The following is a 26,589-nucleotide window of genomic DNA, read 5'->3' on the forward strand; positions in this document are numbered from 1 at the left end:
TCGTCTCTTTCCAGGCTCAGCACCTCTTCTCCTTGAGGGTCTGTCTGGGTCAGCCTTACATGCACGTACAAGAGGAGAATCCACAGGTGGGAGATTCCACAGCCGAGACACCCAACGCTCAGTTGTCCTGCGTATACCGTTTATTGTTGACTCTGTACACCAAATTTGTTACAGGCAGCATCCAGCAAAGACAGTCCCCCAACCCTGCCCTCCAGGGCTCACAGTCTATAAAACCCTGGGGGCCTAGAAATTTCTAAATGCGTCACCAAGCACCTGGGACTATTTGCAATGATTCCCTAAGCGAGGCAAACACCATCTACTTTTGAAGGCAGCGCAGCAGGAAGGCAGCGGGCTGGTTGGTGCAATGACCTCTCCTCGGGGGAGGGAGAGCACAGCTGGGCGAAGTCTGGCCTGGAGAAGCGCCTGCCCCTTCTCTGAACCACACTGAGGGCTTCCTCCCCGAGCCCACCCCCACCACCTCCCCAACCGCTCGGGTTCGGTTCTGGCTGTGGGACCCGTGGGCTGGACTCTGGGCGGTTTGTAGCTAGAGGCTAGGACCCAGCGGGGGTCTGCGTACCGGCGCTCGGTCTCTAGGTCTCTCTCGCTGCCTGCTCTCCGTAAGCTTCCTGAGTGTGGAAACAGTTGCCTGAAACTGCTCTTTCCTTGACGGACGGGCGGGCTTAGGGATCTCCTGTGTTGACAAGCTTCCGATCCACGCGGTACCAAACAGGTGCCAACGGCTCAGACTGTAGGAAACCACAGGCAAGTGGCCCTCCTCTTCTTTATGGATGAAAGCCCAGGACAGGCCATGGGGTCTTGTACAAGCGTGAAGAGAAGAAAACCCACAGCCCGCTGAATAACGTTGCAGAAGAAAGAGTGAGTTTAGACCCATCTCCAGGGGATAACCGTCGTACCCACACACAGGGGTGTTGTCAGGCTTAAAAGGAAAATGCTCGTTCGGTCCTTTAAAGGGTATCTAGACACCCTAAGTGTTTTTGAGGAACAATGGCTCCAACTGGCTTTTATTCTCTTTCCTCCTACGTTGACTCTTCACTCCAAATGGAGTCTGCTGCTACTGGCAAGGTATCCTAGGGGCCGGTAGGCAAATGGGGAAATTAAAGTGGATTCTGTGGCCTACCTCAACTTTGGGGGACCAGGAAGCTTACTCCAGTCCTGAGAAGTGAGCAGATGCAATGTCTTACTGGAAAAGAAACCTCATCCAGCTTTTCTGGTAGCTCCCTGACCAGACAACATGGTTCAGAAAGGCCAAAGCCCTGCTGAGGAAGAGGAGACCCAATGGCTCCATCCAATCCACTCTAATGGGAGGAAGGAACAGGCAAGCTCAAAGGGTCGGGTAACGGGTTCACCACCCCCCCTGGGGGGTGCCCTGCATGGAGACATCTCATGACAGCTGCCCTCAGGTTAGCCTATGGCCTGGGGAAACATGCTGATATCCTGGGCCCGCGAGAAAGGAACTCCAAAGTCATGGCCAATGCCACAAATACCCAAGCGTTCTGGGTTCAGATTGGCGGGACATTCTAGGTGAAAAGGATGCCTCCTTCCCCTCACTGCCATGTCTGGCCCGCTTGCACCCTTGCACATGAGACATTGTCGTCTGCTCCTAAGGAACACCTCGAGGAGTACATGCTTCTCCCTGGAGGAAAGCAGCCCAGCTTCCCTGGAGGCCCCAGAATCAACTGGGCAGGCCACCATCGGGTGGAAAGATGCCCATGCCCCAGGCTCTGGGCTCACTTCCTCTTGGGTCCTGGCAAGTCTCAGAACATGTCCACCGGTTGCTATAAACATTTTGAAAACGTTTTGGAAACCCAGATTTACGTTGGGGAGATGTCTTTTGCCTTTGACAGGCCCCATCTTTCCCAGATTCTCCGGGACACAGAGTAAAAACTATGCAGTGTGCTAGTTCTTATGCACATCCCTTCCTGGACCCTTTTTGTTGGGGGTCTGTCAGCATCATGCTGCTAAGACCTCGGGGGATTTCTTATTTGTTTTGTGGGACAGAGGAAACAAGGAAGAGCCGGTCAGGATTTTCTTTTTCTTTTTTTTTCCAGTCAGGATTTTCAAATGCTTATAGCACTGGCTGCAGCTCTTTCCTGGGCAGAGACCTGAAGTTCTCCATTTCACTGCTTTACTTTGGGACTGATAGACCGACCAGTTGTCCAGACAGAAACATGAGTTGCCATGAACACAGTTTCTTTACCAGCATAAATATGTGTGTAGCAGGGAGGGTGATGAAAGCAGGTATTTACGTGGTTGTAACCCAAGGAACCAAACAACTCAACTCTTATAACCAGGCCACAGGCAGAAGGAACTCTGGAGAGCCCCCAGACCCAGGGTGACCCATCTGTGTGCCCTGTGTTGCCTACTGTATGCGAGCATTCTGAACTTCAGTTTCTAGCTGACTGGAACACTGGTGGAGAATCTTACCACACTAGAAGGATTACCAGGTTCCATTACACTCGGCTGTTCAATTAAAGGATCTCATGTCTGAACTATTTCACTTCCCCCAAATGGAAAGTGAAAATTAAAAACAGACATAGGCATAGCATGCCCAAAAGGCCCAGGCAGAGGGGCCTCCAATGAGCAGCAGACAGCTGGCTGGCAGAGAAAGGGGTGTCAGGACGACCCTGACCAGGCCGTCCTGGTGACTTGGGTGTGGGGTGACTTGGGGTGTGGGGATCCGATTACATCTCCTGTCCAGGCCATAACACACCCACATTGACTCCTTCACCCCTGAGAGCTGGGCCTTGGCAAGGGCGGGCTGGCAGGGGCAGTGAGGGGCCGTCCAGGCTCATGGGGACCCATCTCCACAAGCCTGTCCTCTCCAGTCAAAGCCCAGGATGGAAGATACTAGTGATGTCTAGTTTCTTGATCTGGATGCTGATTCCACGGGCGCGAACCGCTTGTGAAGATCCATCAGACTCTACACAACCATGCTCCCACTTTTCTGTATGCATGTTATACTTCAATAAAAAGCTAAAAGATAAAAACCCTGGGATGAACATAAGGACCCCCAGGTTCTAGGGTGCTTTCTCATCTAGTACTAATACGCTGATTTTAAGAGTTTTTAGGGGTCAGACATTCTACATGATCTTATTTCTCAAAGGACCAAAATGTTAAAGTCAAAATTTGCAGTTCGGAAATCTTCTTTACAAGGCTGGCTTGCCGCACAGGTGCCCTTCTTCCTTTTCCAGGTAACGACCCCATGAGAGATGCTGATAGCAGCTCTCCCTGCAGGAACTGAGCGGCCTCTTTCACACCCTGCAGCCAGGCCCTTGGCAGCTCTCAGGACGCCAGCCGAGCAGGTGGGAGCCTTTTGGAGGAGAGAACTCACCCTGCTTTCAGGGGCGGAAACTCACGGGAGATCTTTCATTTGAGGGGACAGGGGAGAGCCATGCCACAAAGGCAGGGAGCAAAGGAAGGAAAATCAACTTACATCCTACTTGGGAGAGAAGCTGTCCCCATGGAGAACTCTTACCACAAAGTGAGCAGGAATGGTAACTGAGTCCAGAGGCCAGCATGGCCATGGGCCAGGAGAGCTTGTCAGAGGAGAGCTGGTGAAGGCTGTGGAGAGGGCTTTCTCACATGAAGCCCGGGGACGTGAATTAGAAACCCCGTGGGGTTCTTGCCAAGGCCAGTTGGGGCTTCCTGGTGGTAAGAAGGCCCTGCAAGAGCTGGTTCTCCTGTGGTTCTCTAGTGGAGAACCAGGCAGGTCTCTTGGAGACCAGCAAGAGGAAGCAGGGGGTGGCTCTGTGGACCCAGGGGTGGAGGTAGGACAATGAAATTCCCAGATCCTCCAGTGGTCCCACTGGTCCACAACCCTGCCTCCAGCCCACCTCTTCAACACTCGTTGGGCGCCTTCATCTGCATCAGGACCGCGTGGTTCCTCTTCTTGCAACAGCAACAGCAGATGCAGGCAACCAGGGAACAGGCCAGGGCAACGATGCCAATGACAATGGCAGCAATGGCCAGCCCGCTCTGGGCCTGGGTCATGCCCCACGTGCTGCGGTCATCAGTGACCTCAACGGTGGTCAGATCAGTGTAATCCTCCACAGGGCTGGTGAACTCAGTAGTGGAGATGGAGGTGGTATCAGGGAAGCTGGGTGTGTCTGGGTACTGTGGTGTTTCTGGGTAGCTGGGCACCTCAGGAATCATTGGGACCTGGACACTGGGGACAGCAACGTTGACGTTGATGATGATGAGGGACTGGCCTCGGACACTGGGTGGGCTGAAACATACTGGGAGAGTGTCTGTCCCCAACCTGGGTTTGTTGAGCAGGAGCCAGTTGTGGAGTGGAAGGATGTCTGAGTCACACCTCCAGGGGTTGTCATAGAGCCTCAGCTCACACAGGTTCCCCAGGTGATCGAAGATGCCCATGGGCAGGTTCTCCAGCTGGTTGTTCTGCAGCTGGATGGTCATGAGGCCGTTGACATTGGCGAAGATATTCCCCGGGAGCTGTCTGAGGCGGTTGTTCTGCAAGGAGATGTTCTGCAGGTTGACCAACATGCGGAAGACGCTCCCGTCCAGCTCTTGCAGAGCGTTGGTGTGGAGGGACAGCTCCCGCAGCTCCACCAGCCCGTTGAAGGCATCTGGGGAGATGTAGTTGATCTGGTTGCGGCTGAGGATCAGGACCTGCAGCTGGTGGAGGTTGCTGAAGACGTTGTCAGGCAGAGAAGTGATGTGGTTGTCGTAGAGCCAGAGCTCACGCAGATTGTGCATGGGCCCAAAGATCCCTGGTGAGAGCTCCTTCAGGGAATTCCCAAAAAGCGTAAGACGGTTGAGCTGGGGCAGCTGCATGAAGATGCCAGGGGGCAACTGGGAGATGTGGTTGTTGGACAGATAGAGCTTCTGGAGGTTACGGTTGTTGTGGAAGAGGCCAGGGGAGAGCATACCAATCTGGTTTTGCTGTAGGGCCAGCTCCTGGAGGTTCCCACATCCATCAAATGTGCCCATAGGGATTTCTGAGAGCCTGTTCTCATACAGTCGGAGGACCTGGAGGTTGCCCAGGCGCTGGAAGATCCTGGGCGAGAGGTGGGTGAGGCTATTCTTGCCTAGATTGAGCTTCGTGAGGCCCACCAGGTGGTCAAAGACACCGTCGGGGATATATTCCAGGTGGTTGCCATGCAGCTGCAGCTCTTTGAGGTTGCTGAACTGGGAGAAGTGTGCTGGCTGGATCTGCACCAGCTGGTTGCTGGACAGAAGGAGTGACTCGAGGTTGTTCAAGCCCTGGAAGAGGCCAATAGGCAGAACCTGAAGCTTGTTGTTGGCGAGGCTGAGGTAACGCAGTGACCCTAGGTTGCGGAAGGTACCAGGCATAATGTGGGACAGCTCATTCTTCTCAATCCTCAGGGCAATGAGGGCCGAGATGTTGAGGAACGGGGACTCGTTGAGTTCAGTGATGTGCGTGTTGAGGATCTGCAGGCTCATGGCGTTCCAGGGCAGGGGAGCGGGCACTGCCACGATGCGTGCCCCAGTGCACTCCACCTGGGAGGCTCTGGAGCAGGTGCACTCACTTGGGCAGCCGTAGTAGGCCAGCCCCGTGCTCCAGGCCTGGCAGCCCACCAGCAAAAGAAGGTAGTGTTTCAGCGGCATGGTCTCTGCAAGGGGAGACAGCAACCTAGTCAGGATCACCTCACCGCACTGCTGGGGGTTTAAGCCAACATCTGGCTTGCCTTTGAACTCCATCACCACGCCCCGACTTACGCCACCTATGGTCTGGTCATCAAGCGTCTTCACCTTCTCCCTATGCCCTTGCCCAAGCAAATGCCTCCACCCAGAGTACTCTTGGTCCTTATCTGAGTCCTGCCCATACTTCCAAATCCAGCTCAAACGCAGTCACCTCCAGGAAGCTTCCCCAGATCTGTGATCAGCATTAGTTACCCTCCCACGCAGGTGGGCTCCCCAGTGCCCATTATGGCCGTGCCACGGCTGGCTCTGTGTGGCATTTGTTGTGTTCCTGCCTGTGTCCTTCTCTAGCCAATAAGCTTTTCAAGGGCAGGGATGTTCATCTTTCATCCCTAGAGGTTCCTTAAGGCAGGAACAGTATCTTGTTTGGTTATAAAATCCCCAGAGCAGATGCATCTATCTATCCCCCAAAGCACCTGAACTTGCTGGTTGAACATGACCTCCTCAGGAGAAACATATGGGAAATGAGACCAAATAAATAGGGCCTGAACCTGGGAGAAGATGCTAAGACCACAAATTTGGGGGTCTGCTGGGAAAATAGCAGCAGCCAACAAAGGCGGGACGCACTGCCGATCTGGCAAGCTCAGCTGTTTCCTCTGCCTGGGTCCCACCTGGCCCCCATCGCTGTGAGTGACCACCTGGCCTTGCCTTGACCCCCCCCCTCGCACGTGCTTCATTTAGGTTTAATTCAAACCACCTTCTCAATGAAAGACAATTCTCTGCGCTACTTCCCGTCTCACTGAAGGGGCTGTAGCAGCTCGGCCAGTTCGAGGGGCCTGCCTCTGGTACTACCAGGTCCAGTTTCCACACCAAACCATGAGTGACCTCGAGGAGGTCCAGGAAAACTTATGATGCGCTTTGAGCCCAGAGGCGGTAGGGCCAGATGCTGCCGCAGGCATGGTGCTGGTCTGGGCATGGAAGCAAATTCATGAAGGGTTCGATGTTTGAGGTCAGGGGTGGTGGGAATTATCTACATACATAACTATAGATAATGTATACAATGCGGTGGAGACAGGAGGTATGGGCACTGAGCCCCCCTCCACGAATAGTTAAGAACCACAACTAGCTGTTCGATCTTGAAGGAAACTTGAAGCTTCAAGCTCACCGTCCTCATGTGTTAAGTTGGGATGATAACCTCTGCCCCCTCTTGAGACCACTGAGAAGAGCCAACAGGAGGATGGATGATCATACATACATTCCCACTATTTATGGGGATGAAGGAAGCAGGGAAACTGAGGCTCAGAGCTTAAAGCCTGGATCTCCAGACTCTTGGGTGATTACTTTGAGTGTTACTTTAATGCCCTTCCTTTTAATGAGCAAAAATCCTGAGTCAGAGGAAGGAATTTCAAATGATGGTGTGTAGGGCATAAACTGGCTGGGTGGAGAAGGCATTTCTCTGGTCTCTCTTCCTGAACTCACAGAGTCCTAGACCTGGCCCATAACTCAGAATAATCCAGGCTTCCCAACCTGGTCTTAACTCAATGCACCTTTTTCCTGCGCCCACCCTCCCCACCCCCGACAAGCCTGCCCTGGGGACAGAACCCAAGTTCATCCTCATCCACCCAGACCTTGATTTTTCGTTTATTCACAACCATCCAAGCCCTGACCTGTTGTGATTTGGCATTAAGGACTTGAATAGGTACATAAAATGAGGGAGGAAAGAAAGAATAATAACGTGGCCAACAGTCCTGGGGATGCAGAGGACCGGGGCCTCTGCATGGACACACACTAAAAGGACAAACTCGCACAGACAAAAGTCAGGTCCAGAACTTGAGAGAGGAAATGAGTGGTCTACAGAGGGCACACAGAAAAGGTGTCTCAACACCCACCCCAGGACAAAGACTTCAGGCTTTTCATTGATGGTAACAGAGAAAGGAGACTGCCCAGCACAACCCGTGTGATCCTCGCCTGCACCTACAAGGACGAAGTGTGGGACAAGGGAAGCGATGCTCTTCCTCTGCACTGTCCTCATCAGGCCGCAGCTGTGCTGCTGTGCCCGGGGCCACTCCGAACGTCAGGAGGGCTACTAACAAACCAGTCTCTCGAAGGCCTCAGAGAAGGGCAAGGGCATGGTGAGGGGATCCAGAAACCGGAATATCTGAGCATCCGTTGAAGGAACATGGATGCACGGAGAGCTGGAAGAAGAGATCTGTTAAGGAAGCTACTGGCACTTTCCAAGGATACACAAAGGACCGCCCTGGGATTCACTGTGGCTCCAGGGGTCACAAACGTGTGCCGAAGCTGTGGGGCAGCAGATTTCAGCTCACCACTGAGGAGAGCTTGTCTGAATCAGGATGGACAACCCATGGAGTTAGAGCAGAGGCTGAGCAGCCACAGGCTGGAAAGGAGGCGACACAGAGGATCCCTACGCCTGGTAAGGTACTGAACGCCCTGCCTCTCCCCAAGGCTTCGGGATTCTAAGGCTGAGTCCCAGAGCAAGGATATGGGATCCAGCTACTGAGACCATTGTGCCTGTGCTGCCAGGGCTCCGTGTGGGCAGGTGGGGGGGGGACACTCACACCCCTGGACTGACTCACAAAAGTGCAGCTCTATTTGCCCCTGGAGACACGCGAGCTAGTACTTGCGTATTTTTAATGTCTACTCTGCTCAGCATGCTTCAAAATGGTGCCGTACCCTAAATGTCAGAGACTAAATTCTGGGTCCATAATGTGGCAAGCCCCAAGCAGTGTCTGTCAAATCTCCCCAGCTGTCAATGAGGGCGTGGGATGCGATGCCCTCTGAGGACCCATCCCGGACCTTCTCTGCATCTGCGCTCCCCAGCTGGGGTGGGGGCATCAAGCCAGCCCCAGGAAGGGCTCAGGGCCGGGGAGGGTGCCTCATGGCTTGGGAGGAAGAGAGAAAAGATAATTCCCTTATGGGAACAGAGCCACTGTTGTTTAAAATGGACCACACTCAGCTTGACAAATATTGCAAGAATTTGCAGATTTTCCTTTTTATAAATCCTTCTGTCTGTGGAGTCCACCCCAGCACCACATGCGGTGGTTTCCTGTTTTCCAGCACTTGCTACTGCCACAGGCACGGACTGCTCCAGAGGCCCTCCGTGGGGCCCTCCACACCCCAGCTGCAGAGCCCTGTGGGGGGGGGGGGGGGAGCGCAGAGGCGCCTGGACAGCCAGCCCGGCCGGGATGGGGAGCGAGCGCGGGCGTGCTCAGCGGCCCTGGCCCTCAGCAGCCGGCACGCAGCCGCCTAATAACCGACGCTGCCCAGGGCCGCTTGGCAGCCGTGACAGATGCCAGTTAAAGACCCACGAAGTTACCCTAATTATACCCTCCTCCCCCAGGCGGCCGAGTGCCTTCTCCATCTCTGCAGTTACTCAGTCCAGCCCCCGTCCCAAGGGGCGGGCCAGCCTGGGGTCTGTCGCTGGCCCAGGACCTCAGTGAGCCGAGCAGACAGACAGACAGCTCACCCGGACCCTCCCCGGGAGTAGAAGCGCTTGGCCCAGGCACTTGGGCTGTGAGTCCCTTCAGCGAGAGCTGCCTGTGACTCATGAGTGAACCCATAATTAGCCTCGAAGCCCTTGGCTTTGTTGGTTGGCGGGTTGGCACCTTTTCAGCTTATTACCATCATTTGCATCCCTTAAACATGACATGCCCTGGGAGGAGATGCCTTCTATGTCAGTGCCACGGAGCAAAGGTTCTGGAAAGAGCCTGGCAGACAGATGTGCTGTTACTCTGGTCCCGACACTAAACCAGAGTGTGAGTTTGGGTAAATTCTCTGGACCTTACTTTCTCCTCCCGTGAAGACTTCCAAGGGCCCTTGTTGGCTCTCATGTCTTGTGACCAGAGACAGAAAGGAAATCTGGCCTGAAGACCCACCATCCTCCCTCCCATATAGGTCACCCAAATGGCTGACAACGCCACCTGGCCAGGCGCCACCTTCATGTGACGCTGGGGGAACTCACACCCATCTACATTGTCTCAGAGTGTTCCCGGCAGGGCAAACCCACGTGTTAATCAGGGCACCCAGAGAGCCAAGAGCCATTTCATGGGACTCAGGAGTGAGTGTCTGGTCCTGCCACCATCCAGGGCACTGAGGGGAGCTGAGACCCAGAGAGAAGATCTCCCTCACTGGGCTGAGCCCTCTTCCCAGAGAGTCTCCCTAAACGTGGTGTTATCCACAGGGACACGTTGCCCAATCCAGCTGAGGGAGGTGGCAGCCTGGGAGTTGTGAGGGGTTCTGATCCACCCCCTCCAGCCAGTATGGGTCTCGATCAAGCTGCTCATCTGGCCCCTGGGCGGCTCAGCGGTTGAGCATCTGCCTTCAGCTCAGGTCGTGATCCCGGGGTCCCGGGATCAAGTCTCGCATCGGGCTCCCTGCATGGAGCCTGCTTCTCCGTCTGCCTGTGTCTCTGCCTCTCTCTCTGTGTCTCTCATGAATAAATAAAATTTTTTTAAAAAATTAAAAGCTGCTCATCAATGCTCAGCCCAATGAGTCTGAAGTCATCAATTGAGAGGCTCAGTGCAGCCAGACATCCCCATCTCACTAAGCAGGGGGTAACCACCCTACACCCCACATCAGTTCATAAAATCACCTGGAAGATCCTGGAACACTTGCTTCATAAAACTGACCTCACAGCAGCGTGGCTGTAAGGCCGAAGTGAGCACTGCCTGTGAAGCACTTAGAGTCGTTCTTGGCACAATACAGATGCCCAATAAATGTCAATGACAATTCCTGCTTGCTCTGCTGTTGAGTAAAATCAGGATTTCTGGAGACTCCACCCACAGAGATCCTGACTCCTCCGTCTGGGTGGGCCCAGTGCTCTGCCAGGTGAGTCTGTTGCAGGTGCCTACGGTCTACACTCAGAAGCCCCCGTTGGGGTCCAGCCCAGCTTAAACACATGACCTGGGTCATTTACTGCCACCAACAGAGAGACTGAACTGAGGATCAGGGAGGCTGAAGGTTGGGCCACAACTGCGCCTAGCGACCTCTATGAATATTCCCTTCCAGGGCCCTTTTCTGCACCCCCCCCCACAAAAATCTGAAATGGAAGCTAAACTGAACCCAGCAGTAGAGGCCACTTCCAGAAGCGGCGCTTAGAGTCCCGGGCATCAGAGGTGGAAGGGCTCTTGAGGCTCTCCAGTCAAACCACTTGGCTGTTTTGTAGACAGTTACACTACGGGGCGCAGAGGGAGGAGGGGACTTGTCCAAGGTCATACAGTCATTTGAAGATTTCTGACACCCAGATCAGGACTCTACCTAAGCGCAGAGCTCAGTGAATCCCTGAATCTCATCATGAGGATTCACGACATTATCAACCATGTGTCTGGCAATGCCTGGAAGGGGCGGGGGTGGGGGGAGGGAGCTTTACTCCCTCTGTCCCAAAATGATCCCAGGCTCATATACATTCCACCCGCCAGCTGCCCAGCATTATTAACCAGGGTCAAGTGCGCCTCCCAACTCCCAGGCTCCACAGTTTGGAGGGATGTTTGTTCTTCCTTAACGCTGCTCTGATGCTCCTATAGCTCAATTTCACATGAGGGGTCTGAAAGAGTAGAGAGAAGGAACAAAAGGGGTTGCCGGAAAGTGTTAATCCCGTAATCTCAACACACGGTCCCTTCGGGGATTTGCCCACATTAAGAATGCTCTACCCTAAATACAAAGCACCCTGAAGCCCCAAGGGACAGCTGTTCCCCACCTGGCCCCATTGTTGACCTCATCTCTCCTGGACCTTCAAAGCCAAAATATTGTTCATTTGTTTAAAAAAGAAAATAAGTAAGAAAAAGCAAGTCCTTTCCAGCCCCAGGGTTAGGGGAGGGAGGGCTTCCTGCAGAGGCCAGAGAGGACCTACAATTAACGTGGCAAAAGTGGCAGGAGACACCAACTTGCCAGCGGAGCAAGGAGCTCCTGCTTGGGGCCTGGATGTGAGAAATTACAGCCCGTCCTCAGGGTGACACCTCATGCACCCACATAAGATAGAGGCGGACGAACACCTCCACCAAGCACCTCGGAAGCAGTTTCTAAACCCCGTGTCCTCAAAGCCCAGAGACGAGGCAGTGAGACCAGGAGCTTGCAGTTGTTCCCTCGCCGTCAGGCCTCTGGGAGGCCACCTGCCACGTGCCAGCAGCCTGGATGTGCACTGGCCGGACGCAGGTGGGATGGCCTCCCCTCGGCTCGCCGCACTTCTGCTCCCCCGCAGCCCACCCCCCTGCAGGTATTGAGCCAGCCAGCCCTGAGGGAGGCTTTGGGGACCCCTGGCCCCCTGACCTCTCTCAGGCTTGTCTCACCATTGTAGAGTCGCGCGACTCGAGACCACAGGCGAATGGGCCTGTCTGGCCCGAAATGCACCCGGATGTCCAGCAGTGCACAATAAAAGAGGTGACGGCCATGCGACAGTTTCTCAGTTATGGAGTAAGTGGCAGCCAGCACATCTGGAAGCCGCTGGGGAGGGTGAGATAATCCCAGAGAATCCTGGAGGCAGGCATCCAGCACCTTCAGGCTGGGAGACACCATCTCCAGCACCGCAGCCTGCCCTGGGGTAACACATTTGGCCCTGGAGGCAGACTGGCTCTCACACTTTGGCACAGGTGGGAAAGTTCTAGAAAAGTTCTGGTTTTCCTCAGCTGGTTCGTTGGCCTTGCTCCTGCCTCTGCATTAGAGCAGAGATGCCAGGAGAGCTACCAGAGTCACTGTGTTAAATCACGCCACCCGCATCACAAGCCCGTCCCTGGCTCTGCTCCCCTGTGTCCCCCGGCCACACCCGACGCAGCCGCTGCCCAGAGGGGGCCCCCAGAACAGGGGTGCCTAAGCCACACACAGACTTAGGGCCTGAAGCAATTCTGAGACCACATCTCAAGTCCAAACTGGGAATCTGAACCCAGCAACAGCACTTCGGCTGCAGCCACTGTTGTGGCAACTCTAAGTCCCCCGAAGAGGACAGATCTGTCTTTCCGGGGAGTCCTCCTTGGTCCTGGACGGACGCACATGCCAGGCAGGCCAGGGCCGCCCCGGCAGCGAGCGCTGGGGAAAGGAGGGTTCAAATAACCTTAGTCTCTGGAAAAGAGAAACTCTTCCCCAAAGCAGAGCTAGTCCCAGAAAGAGATAAACTCGAGGGGTCACCAGTGCGCTAATCTGGTCAACTTTCAATGCATTTTGGCTCTGCGGAACATCTGGTCAGCACCCCCAGATGGAGAGGTGCTGAGGGTCCGTGGGACGGGGAGGCTGGTCCGTGGGGGGGCTGGCTGGGCGCGGGGAGGACCGGCCCACTCCCTCAGGGGGGCGCCGCGCGGCCCCTCCTGGCGCCATCCCGGGGTGGGACGCATTCCGCATGGGGGGGGGGCGCATCTAGAGGGGCCCATCCGGCATCCCGAGGGGCGCATCCTGAGGGGCCCGTCCTGAGGGGCGCATCCCGAGGGGAGCATCCGGGGGAGCGCATCCAGCATCTCGAGGGGCACATCCCACAGCATGTCCCGCATCCCGAGGGGCCCGTCCGGAGGGGCGTATCCCGGGGGGCTCATCCTGCGGGGCCCATCCCGGGGGGCGCATTCCGAGGGGCGCATCCCGCATCCCGAGGGGCGCATCCCGCAGGGGCCCATCGGGGGGGGGGCGCATCCCGAGGGGAGCATCCCGGGGAGCGCATCCCGCATCCCAAGGGGCGCATCCCGGGGGACGCCTCCCGCAGCACGTCCCGCATCCCGAGGAGCAGGAGCGCATCCCGGGGGGCCCATCCCAGGTCCGGGGCGGGGTGCCCACCTACCAGCAGCTCGGCGCCCGCCCGCCGCGGACCAGAGGCAGTGACAGCAGGACGGGCCTCCCGGCTGCAGCATGAACGCGGCGACCAGGCGCGGCCCGTATTTAAACGTCGGGGGGTGAGTCACCGCGGGGCAGGGCGCGCTCGCGGCGGGAGGGGCGGGAGGGGCGGGCCCCGGGGCTTTAAAGGACGCGCTTCCCTCTCCCCCTGCTCGCCTGGGCCCCAGGGAAGGGCCGTGCCCGGAGAGCGGGGCTCCCTTCTGTGTCCTCCAAGCTTTGTATTCGAAGTAATTCCAAATTTACAGAAGATTGGCAAGAACAGTGTTATCTACCTAACCCAACTGGCACCCCCACACCCACCCCTATACCCACTCCCACCCCCACCCCCACCTCAGAGGTGCCACGCAGGCAGGCAAGGGGCCCTTGCAAGAATGAGAGGCTCCCCACTCTCCACCCCTGCGCTGAAGCCCCCTCCCTGCTGCCCTCATGGGGTCAGGAAACCATTTCTGTCCTCGGTAGGACCAGGAGAGCCTGGGGAAGAAGAGAAGGAAGTCTAGGTGGCAGTGGGGAGGCTGTGACACCCCGGCTTCTCCTCCAAATCGCAGCCTCAGGAAGGCAGAGCTGCCCTGGGCTGAACCACCGGCCGTCCGCGGCTCAGTTTACCCTCCCAGCTACATGGGGAGAGTGACACTCACACACCTGCCTCCTGGAACGCCAGGAGCCTTAATTAATGTTTGCGCTGCGCCTCGAGATCTGTGATGAAAGGCAGACATAAAAGCGCCCGGTGTTATTACCGAAATAGCCACTTGGGCGGCTGGCAGGGGTCAAGGCCCGCAGCCTGAATCAGGCACATTCCTCCCTGGTGGAGGCACCGTGATTCACGGACCGCAACAAAGACCGCCACCTCCATCAAGTGACAAGAGCCCGAGAGGGACACAGGCGGCCTGCAGGGTCTCCCGGCGGCACCCAGCCCCAGCTCGTCAACCACCAGCCTCCTTTCCATATTATTCCACTTGGAGAACTCCCTCCCTCTTACTACCCTGGCGCCTCTCATCCCCACACTGGGGGCATCAGCTGCCTTTCCCTAGAACCTGCTAGAATAAGAGCACTTCCCCTTTATCTTCCATCCTTGCTTCCTGACTCTAACATTCAACCACTGCGCCCTAGGAGACGTGCACAACAGGCACGAATCATACCTCTTCTTGCCCAGGAAAAGCTGACCCTTGGGGTGGAAAGAGGAAGGATGGACACTTGCAAAGCACCTGCAGGGAATTAGAGTCCACAGGCACCCTGTCCCCTCTCTGTACCAAGTTTCCCACCCTCACCGCAACTGATGTTCGGGGCCAGCGGATTCTTCATGGTGAGCAGCTGGCCCAGGCCCAGGCATCCCTGGAAGCCATTGCCGGCTCAATTTCAATCCACCACAAGAGAGCATCACCATAACGCCAGTCCAGTGAATTTTTTTGTTTCCCGGTGCATGTAAAAGTCGTGTTTACGCTGTACTGTAGTCCATTAGGTATGCAGTAGGATTATGTCTAGAACATGTACAGGTCTTAATTAAAAAACACTGCATTGCTATAAGTGCCGACCAGCATCCACACTTGCAGCAAGTCATGGCCTTTTTGCTGGTGGAGGGTCCAGCCCCGGTGTGGACGGCTGCTGACTGAGGAGGGGGCAGCAGCTGCAGACTGGGGTGGCTGTGGCAACTGCTTAAAAGAAGGCAACAGTGAAGTTTGCCATATTGACGGACTCTTCCTTTCAGGGAAAACTCCTCTGCAGCACGCAGTGCTGTTTGATAGCATTTTACCCACAGCAGAACTTCTTTCAAAATTGGAGCCAATTCCCTGCGGCTGCTTGATCAACGAAGTTGATGTAATATTCTGAACCCTTTGTTGTCATTTCGACGATCCTCACAGCATCTGCACCAGGAGGAGTTTCTATCTCAAGAAGCCAATTTCTTTGCTCATCCGTAAGAAGCAACTCCTCATTCATTCAGCCTTTATCATGAATGGACGCGGCAATCCAGTCACATCCTCATGCCTGCCTTCTAGTTCTCTTGCTGTTTCCCCCACATCTGCACTTACTTTCTCCACTGGAGTCTTTGACCCTCACAGTCATCCATAAGGGTGGGAATCAACCCCTTTCAAACTCCTGTTAATGTGGAATCACCAATGTTATTAATGGCCCTGGAATGGTGAATCCTTTCCAGAAGGTTTTCAATGTACATTGCCCAGGGACACCTGACTGGCTCCATCAGTAGAGCATGTGACTCTTAATCTCAGGGTCATGAGTTCAAGCCCCACATTGGGCATAGACACTCTTTAAAAAAAATTTTTTGTTTTTACTTTGCCCAGACCCATCAGAGCAATTGCTACCTATAGCAGCTATAGCCTTATGAAATATATTCCTTAAATAATAAGACTTGAAAGTAGAAATGACTCCTTGATCCCTGAGCTGTGGAATGGATGTTGTGCTAACAGGCATAAAAACCTCATTGTCCATCCCCATCAGAGCTCTTGAGTACCAGGTACTTTATCAACAAGCAGTCATATTTTTAAAGGGTTTTTTTTTTTTTTCCCTGAGCAGTAGGTCTCAACAGTGGGCTTAAAGTATTCAGTAAACATGTTGTAAACAGATGGGCTGTCATCCAGGTGCTGTTACTCCATGTAGGGAGCATAGGCTGAGTAGAGTTAGCATAATTCTTAAAGGTCTTAGGATTTGTAGAATGGCAAACGAACATTAGCTTCAACTTCTCGTCGCCAGCTGCCTTAGCCGCTACCACGAGTCAGCCTGTCCTTTGAACCTTGAAGCCAGGCATGGACTTCATCTCTGGCTAGGGAAGTCCTAGGGGCATTTCTTTCGAGAGAAGGCGGTTTTGTCTACATTGAAAGCCTGTTATTTAGGGGAGCCACCATCATGAACTAATGTACCTCCTAGGGAAGGTACATTAATGAACCAATGAACTAATCCTCTGAATGACTTGCTGTAGCTTCCACGCCAGCACTTGCCACGTCACCTTGCTGGTGTTAAGGAGGAGGCTGCTTCCCTTACACCTCATGAACCAACCTCTGCTAGCTTCCAACTTTGCTTCTGCGGTTTCCTCTGCTCTCTCAGACTTCATAGACCTGAAGAGTTAGGGCCTTGCTTTGGATTAGGCTTTGGCTTGAGGGAATGTTGTATGGAGTTTGATCCTCTCCCTAGACCACTCAGACTTTCTCTGTTATCAGCGATAAGGCTGTTTTTTCTAATCAGTGATGTGTCCCCTGGAGTAGCACTCCTAAATTCCTTCAGGAACTTTTCATTTTCATTCAGAACTTGACTATTTGGTGCAAGAAGTCTACCTTTTGGCCCATCTCAGCTTTCAATATCCCTTCTTTACTAAGCTTAATCAGTTCTAACTTTTGATTTAAAGTGAGAGATGTGCAACTCCTCCTTTCACTTGAACACTTAGAGGCCATTGTGGTGGCTATTCGTTGGCCTAATTTCGATATTGCTCTGTCTCGGGGAATGAGGAGGACCCAGGAGAGGGAGAGAGATGGGGGAACAGCTGGTCAGTGGAGCATTCGGGACACACACAACATTTATGGATTAAGATCACTGTCTCATGTGGGTGTGGTTTGTGGTGCTCCAAAGCAATTACCAATTACCATACTAAATACCATCAAAGATCACTGATTACAGATCCCCTTAACAAATATAATAATAATGAAAAAGTTTGAAGTATTGTGAGAATTTTTGATTCTGAGAATCAGAATTGATTGAGAATTTTGATAAATGTGACACAGAGACATGAAGTGAGCATGCTGTGAGGAAAATGGTGCTGGGGATCCCTGGGTGGCGCAGCGGTTTGGCGCCTGCCTTTGGCCCACGGCGCGATCCTGGAGACCCGGGATCGAGTCCCACATTGGGCTCCCAGTGCATGGAGTCTGCTTCTCCCTCTGCCTGTGTCTCTGCCTCTCTCTCTCTCTGTGTGTGTGACTATCATAAATAAATTTTTAAAAAAATTTAAAAAAAAGGAAAATGGTGCTGATAGACTTGCTCAACACACGGTTGCCATAAACCTTCAATTAGTAAAAAATGCAGTATCTGTGAAGTGCAGTAAAGCAAAGTGCAAAGAAGTGAGGTGTGTCTGTATTATAGGATGCTTTAAAGTATCCCTAGGCTCTACCCATTAAATACCAGTAGCTTCCCTTCCAACTTGTAACAACCAAAAATGTCTGTATGGGTTGTGAATACAGACACACACACACACACACACACACACACACACACATAGTTGAGAACCACTGATCTACCAATAATCCTGTGAATGGGAGCAACTGCCCCCTTTTTACAAATAAGATAACTACGGGCCAGAGCAGTTAACTAATTTCCTCAAGATCATATGCCTAATGACAGAAACAAAATTCGAACCCTGGACTGTGGGTTGTGTGCTCTTCCCACCACAGTGTGCTCAAACACATGGAACTGCTACAGATAGAAATGTGGCTGTGTTTAAACTGGTGCAGAGTAAGGATTTTGAGAAGTCCACAAGAGTGAAGTTCTCAGCGTAAGGTGGGTAAATGTGGGATCGTTTGGAGGGAGGCAGCTTGAGTTTCATGCAGAAGGCGACTTTAAATGATGAGCGGGATCTGGAAATGTGGGAGCAGTGAGTTAAGGAAAATCATCAGATCAGAGCAAGGAGAAAGGGCTCTCCACCAACACTGAATTTGGAGGGAGCCCAGGAATGTGTCAGATTTCCCTGAAGAGAGCTGGGATGGCTCCCTGAGGGATGTGATGTCCCTTGTAGGGAGACCCTGAGGGTTTTGGAGGAGAGTAGAGGCACAGTCAGAGCCACACTGCAGGAAGCACAGTATGGCAGGAGCTTCAGGTTTCACGGGGGACCCTTGGCTGTCCACAAAGCACCCAGTTTTCAAAGCACCTACATCCTCTTTGGTCTTCATGACAGGACATGGGTTCCAATAGAGTAACCACCCACGCAGGAAGGATCGGTTCCCCAGATCGAAGGTGGTTATAGGGATCCAGCACAGAACCTCTGAGCGTTAGCTCACTGAGACCCCCTCTTTCATGGGGAAGCTCACCCTCTGCTACAGAGAAAGCAAGATGGCCCCAGAAGCCCCCAGAAGTGAGATCTGTGGGTGAAAGGAAAAACATGATTTACCACCCTGTACACCACAGGGCTCATTTTCCAGGCCCCTGGGAAAACCAAAGGGGCCAGGGTAGCCTCTAGTCTTCAGAGAAGTCCAATCTTTCTCACTCGTGCATGTTTCTTGAAATCTAGTTAATCAGCACAGAATCCAGGGAACTGGAGGTCGTGTAGTCTCTCCACAGCACCCTTGACAGAGGGAGTCGTGGCCCTGCTCAGTCCATTCAGGGTTGGGGAAGTCAGGTCCACACAGTGAAACACCTTGGGTAGCTTGGCAGGATAGAAAGATGGAGAACCCCCAGCACTGGTGAGGACGTGGGTGGTCTCGCATGCTGTGGGTGGGAATGTAAATTGGGGTAGCAATAGCCTCTCTCCTTCCCCAGGTCACTCTGCTCTGCTGCCCTGGCTGCTCCCCACACAGTGGCCCCGCTCTCTTGGAGGCAGAGAAGACCAAGAGGCTCCACCTGGTTTCACGCTCATTCCCATGGCCCCGGCTGTTCTCTGAAGGAGGACTTTTAGGTTGTCCTCAAAGCAGTGAATCTCAAAAACCAACGAACAGCCATCCCTGTCACTCATGCGGACAGCCTCTCCTAACAGGCCCGAGAACATCGGTGGTCATCCAAGCCTCTGCCGATTTTCTCCATTTTATTGAAAAAACTTCCCCAACACAGGTGAGGAGGAACAAGAAAGAACAGGGCGGGCAAGAGAAAATTTCATCCAGTTATACATCTCTAGGTTTTATGTCTATCTACAGCTAGGTTTTCTATTCACACACGTGTATGTTCACCCACACGTGTACACACATGCGCAGATGTGATCTCTGAGGCTATAAATGTATAAATTCCCAGGAAAGGGTGCGAAAGGGTGTGCTCAAACCCCGCGGCAGTAGCAGGGGAGGGAACAGTGATGGACACAGATTTTTTATAACTGCGTGTCAGCTTATGTTGCATTTAAATAAAAATGCATTCCTGAACTGCCTTGCATGGATCATTAGAACAACTATTTTATTTTATTTTATTTTATTTTATTTTATTTTATTTTATTTTATTTAGAACAATTATTTTAAAAGACAAAAAATACACAGTTTATTCTTTCAAACTTTTTTTATTACACTGAAACCTGCCTCCCTGGACCCTCCACCAACAGGTTCTCTTCCCCCCTCAGGTGCCTCCCCTCACCTGGAGGCCTTTGCCTCAGATGTTTGGGGCCCATGAACAGGTTCCCTGTCTTCCAAAGCCTCCTTGACGTATATTCCTTTAGACACATCATGCATGGTCCCTTCCCTCAACTGTCCTGGTTGCTCCCCACGGGGCCCCACATTCACTCAGCAAACTGAGTATTCTGTAAGTGGCAGACCTGGCTAGTGAGTTCGTCCTGAAGGGCACTCAGATACATGAACTCTCATATTCGAGTGTAAGGTACATGTGGGATGGGGCTATGCAAGAGGGCTGCCCAGCCTTCCTGGGCCATGGGAGGATGGCTTCCTCCAGAAGGTGACCCTTGGATGAAGCCTGGGAGGGTGAATGGGTGTTTGGGCCTCTGAGAAGAACAAATAGCATTTGCAAAGGTTCAAAGGCACAAGAGAACTTGGCACCTTCAGCAGGTGGCAAATAGTTCAAGATAACTGGGGAGCAGGGTGTCTATGAGGGCTTAGGAGAAACACCATCCTGGGAAGAGGGTAGGCTGCAACATAGGAAGGGCCTCACCAACTGGGACTCATTCTGTTGGCCATGGAGGGCCACAGGGAGGTGAGGCCAGGGACAGAGAGTCAGACTGGTGGACAGCAGTTGTTTAGGAACCAGATGTGATTCTGCACCCCTCCTCCCCCAGGGGACATTTGGCATTGTGGAAGCACTCTTGGTTGTCACAACTTGGAGAATGCAAATGGCATCCACTGAGCAGACCCAAAAGATACTGCTCCCCTCCAGGGCACAGGCAGCCCGCTTCAGCAAAGACTTATTTCGACTGAGATGTCAACAGTGCTGAGGTTGAGAAACACAGGTATGGAGGATGGATAGCTCTGACAGCAGCATAGAGGATGGATCACTGGGGGGTGTGGGTGGGAGACGGTAGGAAGACTTGATAAATAATAGATAGCAATAGCTCAGCTGGGAGACCCTGAAAGCCTTAGCTAAGACAGGGCAGTGAGAGTGGAGAGGAGACTGAATCAGGAAGTGATAATAGGAGCGAAACTGGTACAACATGGTGATGGCTTGGTTATGGTGGGAAGTGGGGTGATACAGTGGGGCTGTTACAATACAGGTTAGATCACCATGAGAAAGTGAGCCCAAAATAGCAAGAGCTTAAAGAAGGTGGATGTTTATTTCCCATCAAGCCTAGAATGGTGGCTTGACTATATCAGGAACCAAGACCCCATCTGTCCAATTGCTCAGCCCTCCTCAATCCATCTCCAAAATGGCTGCTCTCACTCCCGCTTTCACATTCATATTCCAGCCAAAGGAAAGGCAGGAAAGAGGAAGGGGCTCAGTCCTTCTCTTTAAAGACATGACCTAAAAGCTATACACATCACTTGCACTCATAACCTATTGGCCAGGATGCAGTCATGTGGCTGCCCCTATCTGCAAGGGAAATGTAGTCTTGAGATGAGCCCCATATGTAAATTAAAACTTTTGTAAAGTTAGAGGTAGAAGGGAGCAGCCATTGGAAGGCTATTAGCAATCCATGCCAGGGGTGATAAAAGAGAAAAAGCCTGAAAGGAACAGCCAGGCTTTCAGCATGGGTGACCCAGTGGATGGTGGCTACCATGAAGAGGACCAGAGGGGCACCTGGGTGGCTCAGGCAGTTAAAGCATTGACTCTTGATTTTGACTCATGTCATGATCTCAGGGTGGTGAGATTGAGCCCCGAGTCGGGTTCCGTGCTATGTGTGGACCCTGCTTAAGATTCTCTCTCTCCCTTTGCTGCTCCTCATGCTCTTTCTCTTTAAAAAAAAAGGGGGGGGATCCCTGGGTGGCACAGCGGTTTAGCGCCTGCCTTTGGCCCAGGGCGCGATCTTGGAGACCCTGGATCAAATCCCACGTCGGGCTCCCAGTGCATGGAGCCTGCTTCTCCCTCTGCCTATGTCTCTGCCTCTCTCTCTCTCTCTCTCTCTCTCTCTCTCTGTGTGTGTGTGTGTGTGACTATCATAAATAAATAAAAATTAAAAAAAAAAAGACCAGAGAACATGGGAGTGGAGGAAGGCAGTAAGAAGCAAGGAGACGGGCTCATTTTGGACAGACTGTGTTTGAGCCCTGTGGGACCATAATGTGGACTGTCCCGGGAACCTGAAATCAGGATCTGAGTTGAGGAGAAAGGTCTGGGTGGGGGTAATGGTCTAAGAAAGAACAGATAAAGGGGAGATGGTCCAGCAATGGCACTTAATCTGGAGTCCTTAAGCCCCACCCATTAAAGCAGCCTCTCTGCACCTCAAGTACAGAACGTGCAGCCTATGAATTCTCTGAAATTGCATGTAAGGTACGTGGAAATGTGCTGTACACTTTTCCAAGGAGACAGCTCATAACTTCCATTAGAGTCTCTAGGGGTCTGGGTGCAGAGCGATGTAAGAAGGATGTTCAAAATGGCAGCCTATTTCCCCCACTTACTTCTGAGGCAGACAGAGGAAGAAGAGTCAACCAAAGGGATGGCCTTAGGGGCAGCAGGACAGAGTGTTTGGAGGGGCAGTGGGGAGCAGAGTTTAAAAATAATGGGTGGTTAATGGGTAAGGTCCGTGGGTCTAGGGAAGCCCATGACAAGGACCTCTGAGTGGTGTGGGAAGGCAGTAGAAGGAGCAGGCATAGGAGGCAGGTTCCCAGAGGGAGAGATTGGAGAGAAGGCAAGTCTTGGCTTTCTAGAATGACAGGGGATTAACCATGTCGGAGGTAGAATGGAAACGTCCAGCAGAGAAGGAGAGACTGAGAAGAGCAGAGATCGACCAAGTGGTGTTTTCTTCTTGAAACAGGCTCTCGGCGCCAACCTTAGCACCAGGTGTGGTCCCGGCAGCAGGAGCAGGAGCACTCACTGTCCCAGAAAGGGCTCAGACTCATAGGGGGTTTTCCACCTCTACCTGTCACTGATTGACCTTGGCAAGTTAGCCCACCCCTGAGCCTCTTGGTCCCTCTGTGTGAACTTGGCTAACAACCTGCCTTATGGGAATGATGCAAGGATCAAGGAAAGATCACGAGTGCACTGCCCAGCTCAGGTCCCGATCACAGTCGATGTTCAGTAAATGGCAGGGCTCTTCTCCCCTCCTCATCCCTCCCTTCTTGTAAGATTGTTGCTTTTTATCTTGTGTGAAAAGGGCAGTCTTTGAGGAAAGGACTTTATAATCTTCCTACTTGTTCCGAAGGAGCATAATTTGGTCTATTTGAAGTACCGCACATCATCCATCCTCTTGTGGGAAGAATGAAGCCAGAAACACTGACGAAACATAGAATAATAACAGTAGGACAAACAGGCAGTCACCTTCTTAAAACCCCCAGTGACAGCTACCGGACATCTCCATCCATACCTGGTCATTAGTAGTGTTTCTCCAAGGACAAGTGTCATGAGACTGCCCTTGGTCTCCAGCGTTCTGTTCCTGATGATGATGATGATGTGTTCAGAGTCACAAGTGTTCCGAGGAGGCTATTTGGTCAGAGGCTGTCAAGCCTGGGAGCAGTGGGTGGAGGAGAGAGGATCTCACACGTGAAGAAGCAACTTCAAACAAACAACTCAATTAAAACACTGGCCGAGGACTTGAGTAGACATTTCAACAGGAAGACACACCGAAGGCCAATAAGCACATGAGAAGGAGCTCAACATCACTAGTCATCAGAGAAATGCAAACCAAAGCCACGGTTAAGATGCCACCTCACACCCATTAGGATGGCTACGGTCCAAAAAATGGGCAATAATAAGTGTTAGCCAGGACGTGGAGAAACTGGAACCCTGGTGTGTACGTAAAATGCTCTGGAAAAACGGTAGAGCAGAGCCTGCAAAATTTCAACAGAGAATTAGCACCGGATCCAGCAATCCCACTTCGAGGTATGTACCCCAAAAGAATTAAGAGCAAGGATCAAACACTTATTTGTACCTCCATGGTCATAGCAGCATTATTCACAACACCCAAAGAGGTGAAAGCCACCCAAGGGTCTAAAAGGACAAAAATTAGGGTGGCGCAGTGGTTTGGCGCCTGCCTTTGGCCCAGGGCGCGATCCTGGAGACCCGGGATCGAGTCCCACATCGGGCTCCCAGTGCATGGAGTCTGCTTCTCCCTCTGCCTGTGTCTCTGCCTCTCTCTCTCTCTCTCTCTCTCTCTCTGTGACTATCATAAATAAAAAAATTAATAATAATAATAAATAAAAGGACAAACATTATGATACCAATTCTAGGAAGTGCTGAAAGTGGTCCAATTCACGGAGGCAGGAAGCAGAACGGTGGCTGCCAAGGGCTGGAGGCAGGAGCAGGGATGTGATGCTTTGTGGGGACAGAGCTTCAGTTGAGGGTGATGAAAAGTTCTGCAGATGGATGGTGGTGATGGTTGCACAATATGAATATGCTTAATGCCACTGAGCTGTACCTTAAAAATGGTTAAGATGGTAAAAAAAAAATTAAGATTTTATTTATTTATTCATGAGAGACACAGAGAGAGGGAGAGACACAGGCAGAGGGAGAGGCAGGCTCCCTGCAGGGAGCCCAACGTGGGACTCGACCCCGGGACCCCAGGATCCTGCCCTGGGCCGCAGGCAGACGCTCAACCACTGAGCCCCCCAGGTGCCCCTAGATGGTAAATTTTATATTACGTATAGTTTATCACACACACACACACACAGCAGTCCCCAGATCGAATTACGCTGGACAGAGTTGAAGACCATTGTTCAACTTACAAAAAGCTCATCTACAAATTTAAAAATTAGGCCTTTCTGAAGACGTTATCAAAAATAAAGACACAAACCCGATCTAAGTGAGCCGGGTCCTGCTTGACCTGGCCGTGCGTGGGTCACAGCACCCACCCCGCTGCTGGGGGCTAGACTCAGGCCCCTGCCCAGCAGGTGTGTCTGGGCCTGTGAGGAAGGCTGACTTGACTCTTGTGATGGGAATATGAGCCATCATTCCCTCCCCTATAATTTTGTCTTTTATATATTTTTTCACATTTTCTCCGTGTGACTTGGCGATTTTTATAACGAAGAAAACATTCCTTAAATTATCCGTATTTTGAAGACTCCATCCTCCATGCCAGCCCCTGCGAGCAAGGGCTCAGCGCTTCTCAGGAGGGCCCTCCGCTGCCCAGGGTCAGCCCCTTCAGGAGAAATGCTCTTTGCCCCCGTGAGTCACGCAGGACGGAAGAGAGAAAGGTCTGCTCAGCCAGGATGGGGCCAGAGGGTGGGCGGACGCAGGCCTTCGGAGGGTGAAGGGGACTCTGGAGGGCCCTGAGGGACAGGCGGGTGTTCCAGGGCCGTCCGTGTGGTAGCCAGGGCGGGACCCGGGTCCCGGGATCGAGTCCCCGTCGGGGTCCCCGCAGGGAGCCTGCCTCTCTCTCTCTCTCTCTCTCAAATAAATAAATAAATAAATAAATAAATAAATAAATAAATAAAAACTTAAAAACGAGAGACACGATCCCATATTCTCTGTCCTACCCCACACTCCTATTAGCCAAGGTTCCTCAGGAGACCCACAAGTTTCCTCTCCAGGGTCCCCCCTGCTCGGCCCCCGAAGCTGCTGTTGCTCCTAATACATGAAGCTGTTTCCCTCTGATGGGGGAGCACGGCTGAGTGACATCTAGGTCCCATGGGGGAGCTGCCACCTGGCTCCTTGGAATGACAGTCTTCTCTGACACTGGCCACTTCCCTACTGGCAAATTAAGGAAAATGACGAGCTTTATCTCTGACAGCACAGGGTTCCGGGGACAGGCGAGCAGGACGGCGCTGGTGACAGCCTGGAGCCTACAATGAGGCAGGAAGTGGCTCGCAGGGTGGATGGAAACCCGATGACAGGTGACGACCCCGCCCCAGCCCTCCCGCAGGACATTCCCTCACATGTAGGGCAGAGTCATGATCCTCAGGCTGGTGACTGCGGGTAGACCGGCCTCCTGGGCGTCTCAGACACCGGGTGCCCATCCGTGCACCCACCCAGCTCTTTGTGATTCTCTCCTGTCTCATCCTGCCCCATTCCACAGAGGGTTGCCGTAGCGCAAATAAAACGTAACAAAGTAAGTTAAAAGCAGGAAGGAAAGAAAAAAGAAAAACCAAAGAGAAGGACTAAAAGGGATCCAAGAATAAGGCCGAATGTGAATATCTCACGATTCCTTTCATGACAGTTCATCCAGCTGCACAGGTGTGATTTATGGACTTGCCTATATGAATATACGGGCGGCAATTTTTAATATATTTATTATATGTATTATATATTTATTTATTTATTTATTTATTTATTTATTTATTTTTAGAGAGGCAGCCTGGGCTGACATGCAGCTTTGCCCTCCTCTCCTCTCCCCAACCTGGGATGCACATGTGAGGCTCGAAGTGCCACAGCCACGGGGCCAAGTGCCACAGGCCAGAGATGGTGGAGGGAACAACCCACAGACCTGGAGGCCTGGGGGACCCTGGATTCGCGGCACCGCCGCGGGATAGTCGGCCTCGGCGCTCATCGGCCCGGAAGAGAGCCGTCCCTGGCTCGGCCAGACCGTGTCACCAGGGGCCCTGTCACATGTGGTCCACAAGAAGCCTCGGGAGCAAGCAGGGCCCGAGAAGAGAGACGGGTGTGGACAGATACCGTGGGGGCCTCGCAGTTAAGGGGGAGGAGGCTCAGGTTGCAGGGGGGAAACTGAGGTAACGCAACCAGAGAGGTCGGAAGGGAGGGGAACCTTGCCAGGATAGGCCCCACATTTGCCTCCAAGCTTTGTCGCAAAGAGAGAAAGGCGAGCAGGTCTGTTTCTGCCCCAGATACGAAGGTCAGGGGCTGAGGAGGGGTGTAACCCTGGGACACAGACCAGGTGAGCGTCTCTCCGGAGGGTCTGAGCACAGTGGCTACTTTGTCACTTAGTCCAACAGTCTCTGC

The 26,589-nt window shown here is 52.8% G+C and overlaps 1 protein-coding gene and 1 long non-coding RNA gene across 2 annotated transcripts; one reads left to right on the forward strand and one right to left on the reverse strand.

Annotated features, from left to right (window-relative positions):
- Window positions 1-2,682: 2,682 nt before the first annotated feature.
- LRRC15 (leucine rich repeat containing 15) lies at window positions 2,683-13,488 on the reverse strand. The gene is made up of 2 exons (XM_055316309.1): window positions 13,418-13,488; window positions 2,683-5,615 (listed from the first exon to the last, which is right to left on the reverse strand). The coding sequence occupies exons 1-2, from the start codon at window positions 13,485-13,487 to the stop codon at window positions 3,859-3,861; spliced, it is 1,827 nt and encodes a 608-aa protein (XP_055172284.1). The 5' UTR covers window position 13,488; the 3' UTR covers window positions 2,683-3,858.
- A 10,012-nt stretch (window positions 13,489-23,500) lies between these two features.
- On the forward strand, window positions 23,501-26,303 carry LOC129503828 (uncharacterized). The gene is made up of 3 exons (XR_008663251.1): window positions 23,501-23,577; window positions 25,424-25,526; window positions 25,979-26,303. It is a non-coding gene; the product is annotated as an uncharacterized LOC129503828 (long non-coding RNA).
- The last annotated feature ends 286 nt before the right edge of the window (window positions 26,304-26,589 follow it).

This window comes from Nyctereutes procyonoides, unplaced genomic scaffold (genome assembly GCF_905146905.1).
Source record: "Nyctereutes procyonoides isolate TBG_1078 unplaced genomic scaffold, NYPRO_anot_genome, whole genome shotgun sequence".
Taxonomy (NCBI): Eukaryota; Metazoa; Chordata; class Mammalia; order Carnivora; family Canidae; genus Nyctereutes; species Nyctereutes procyonoides.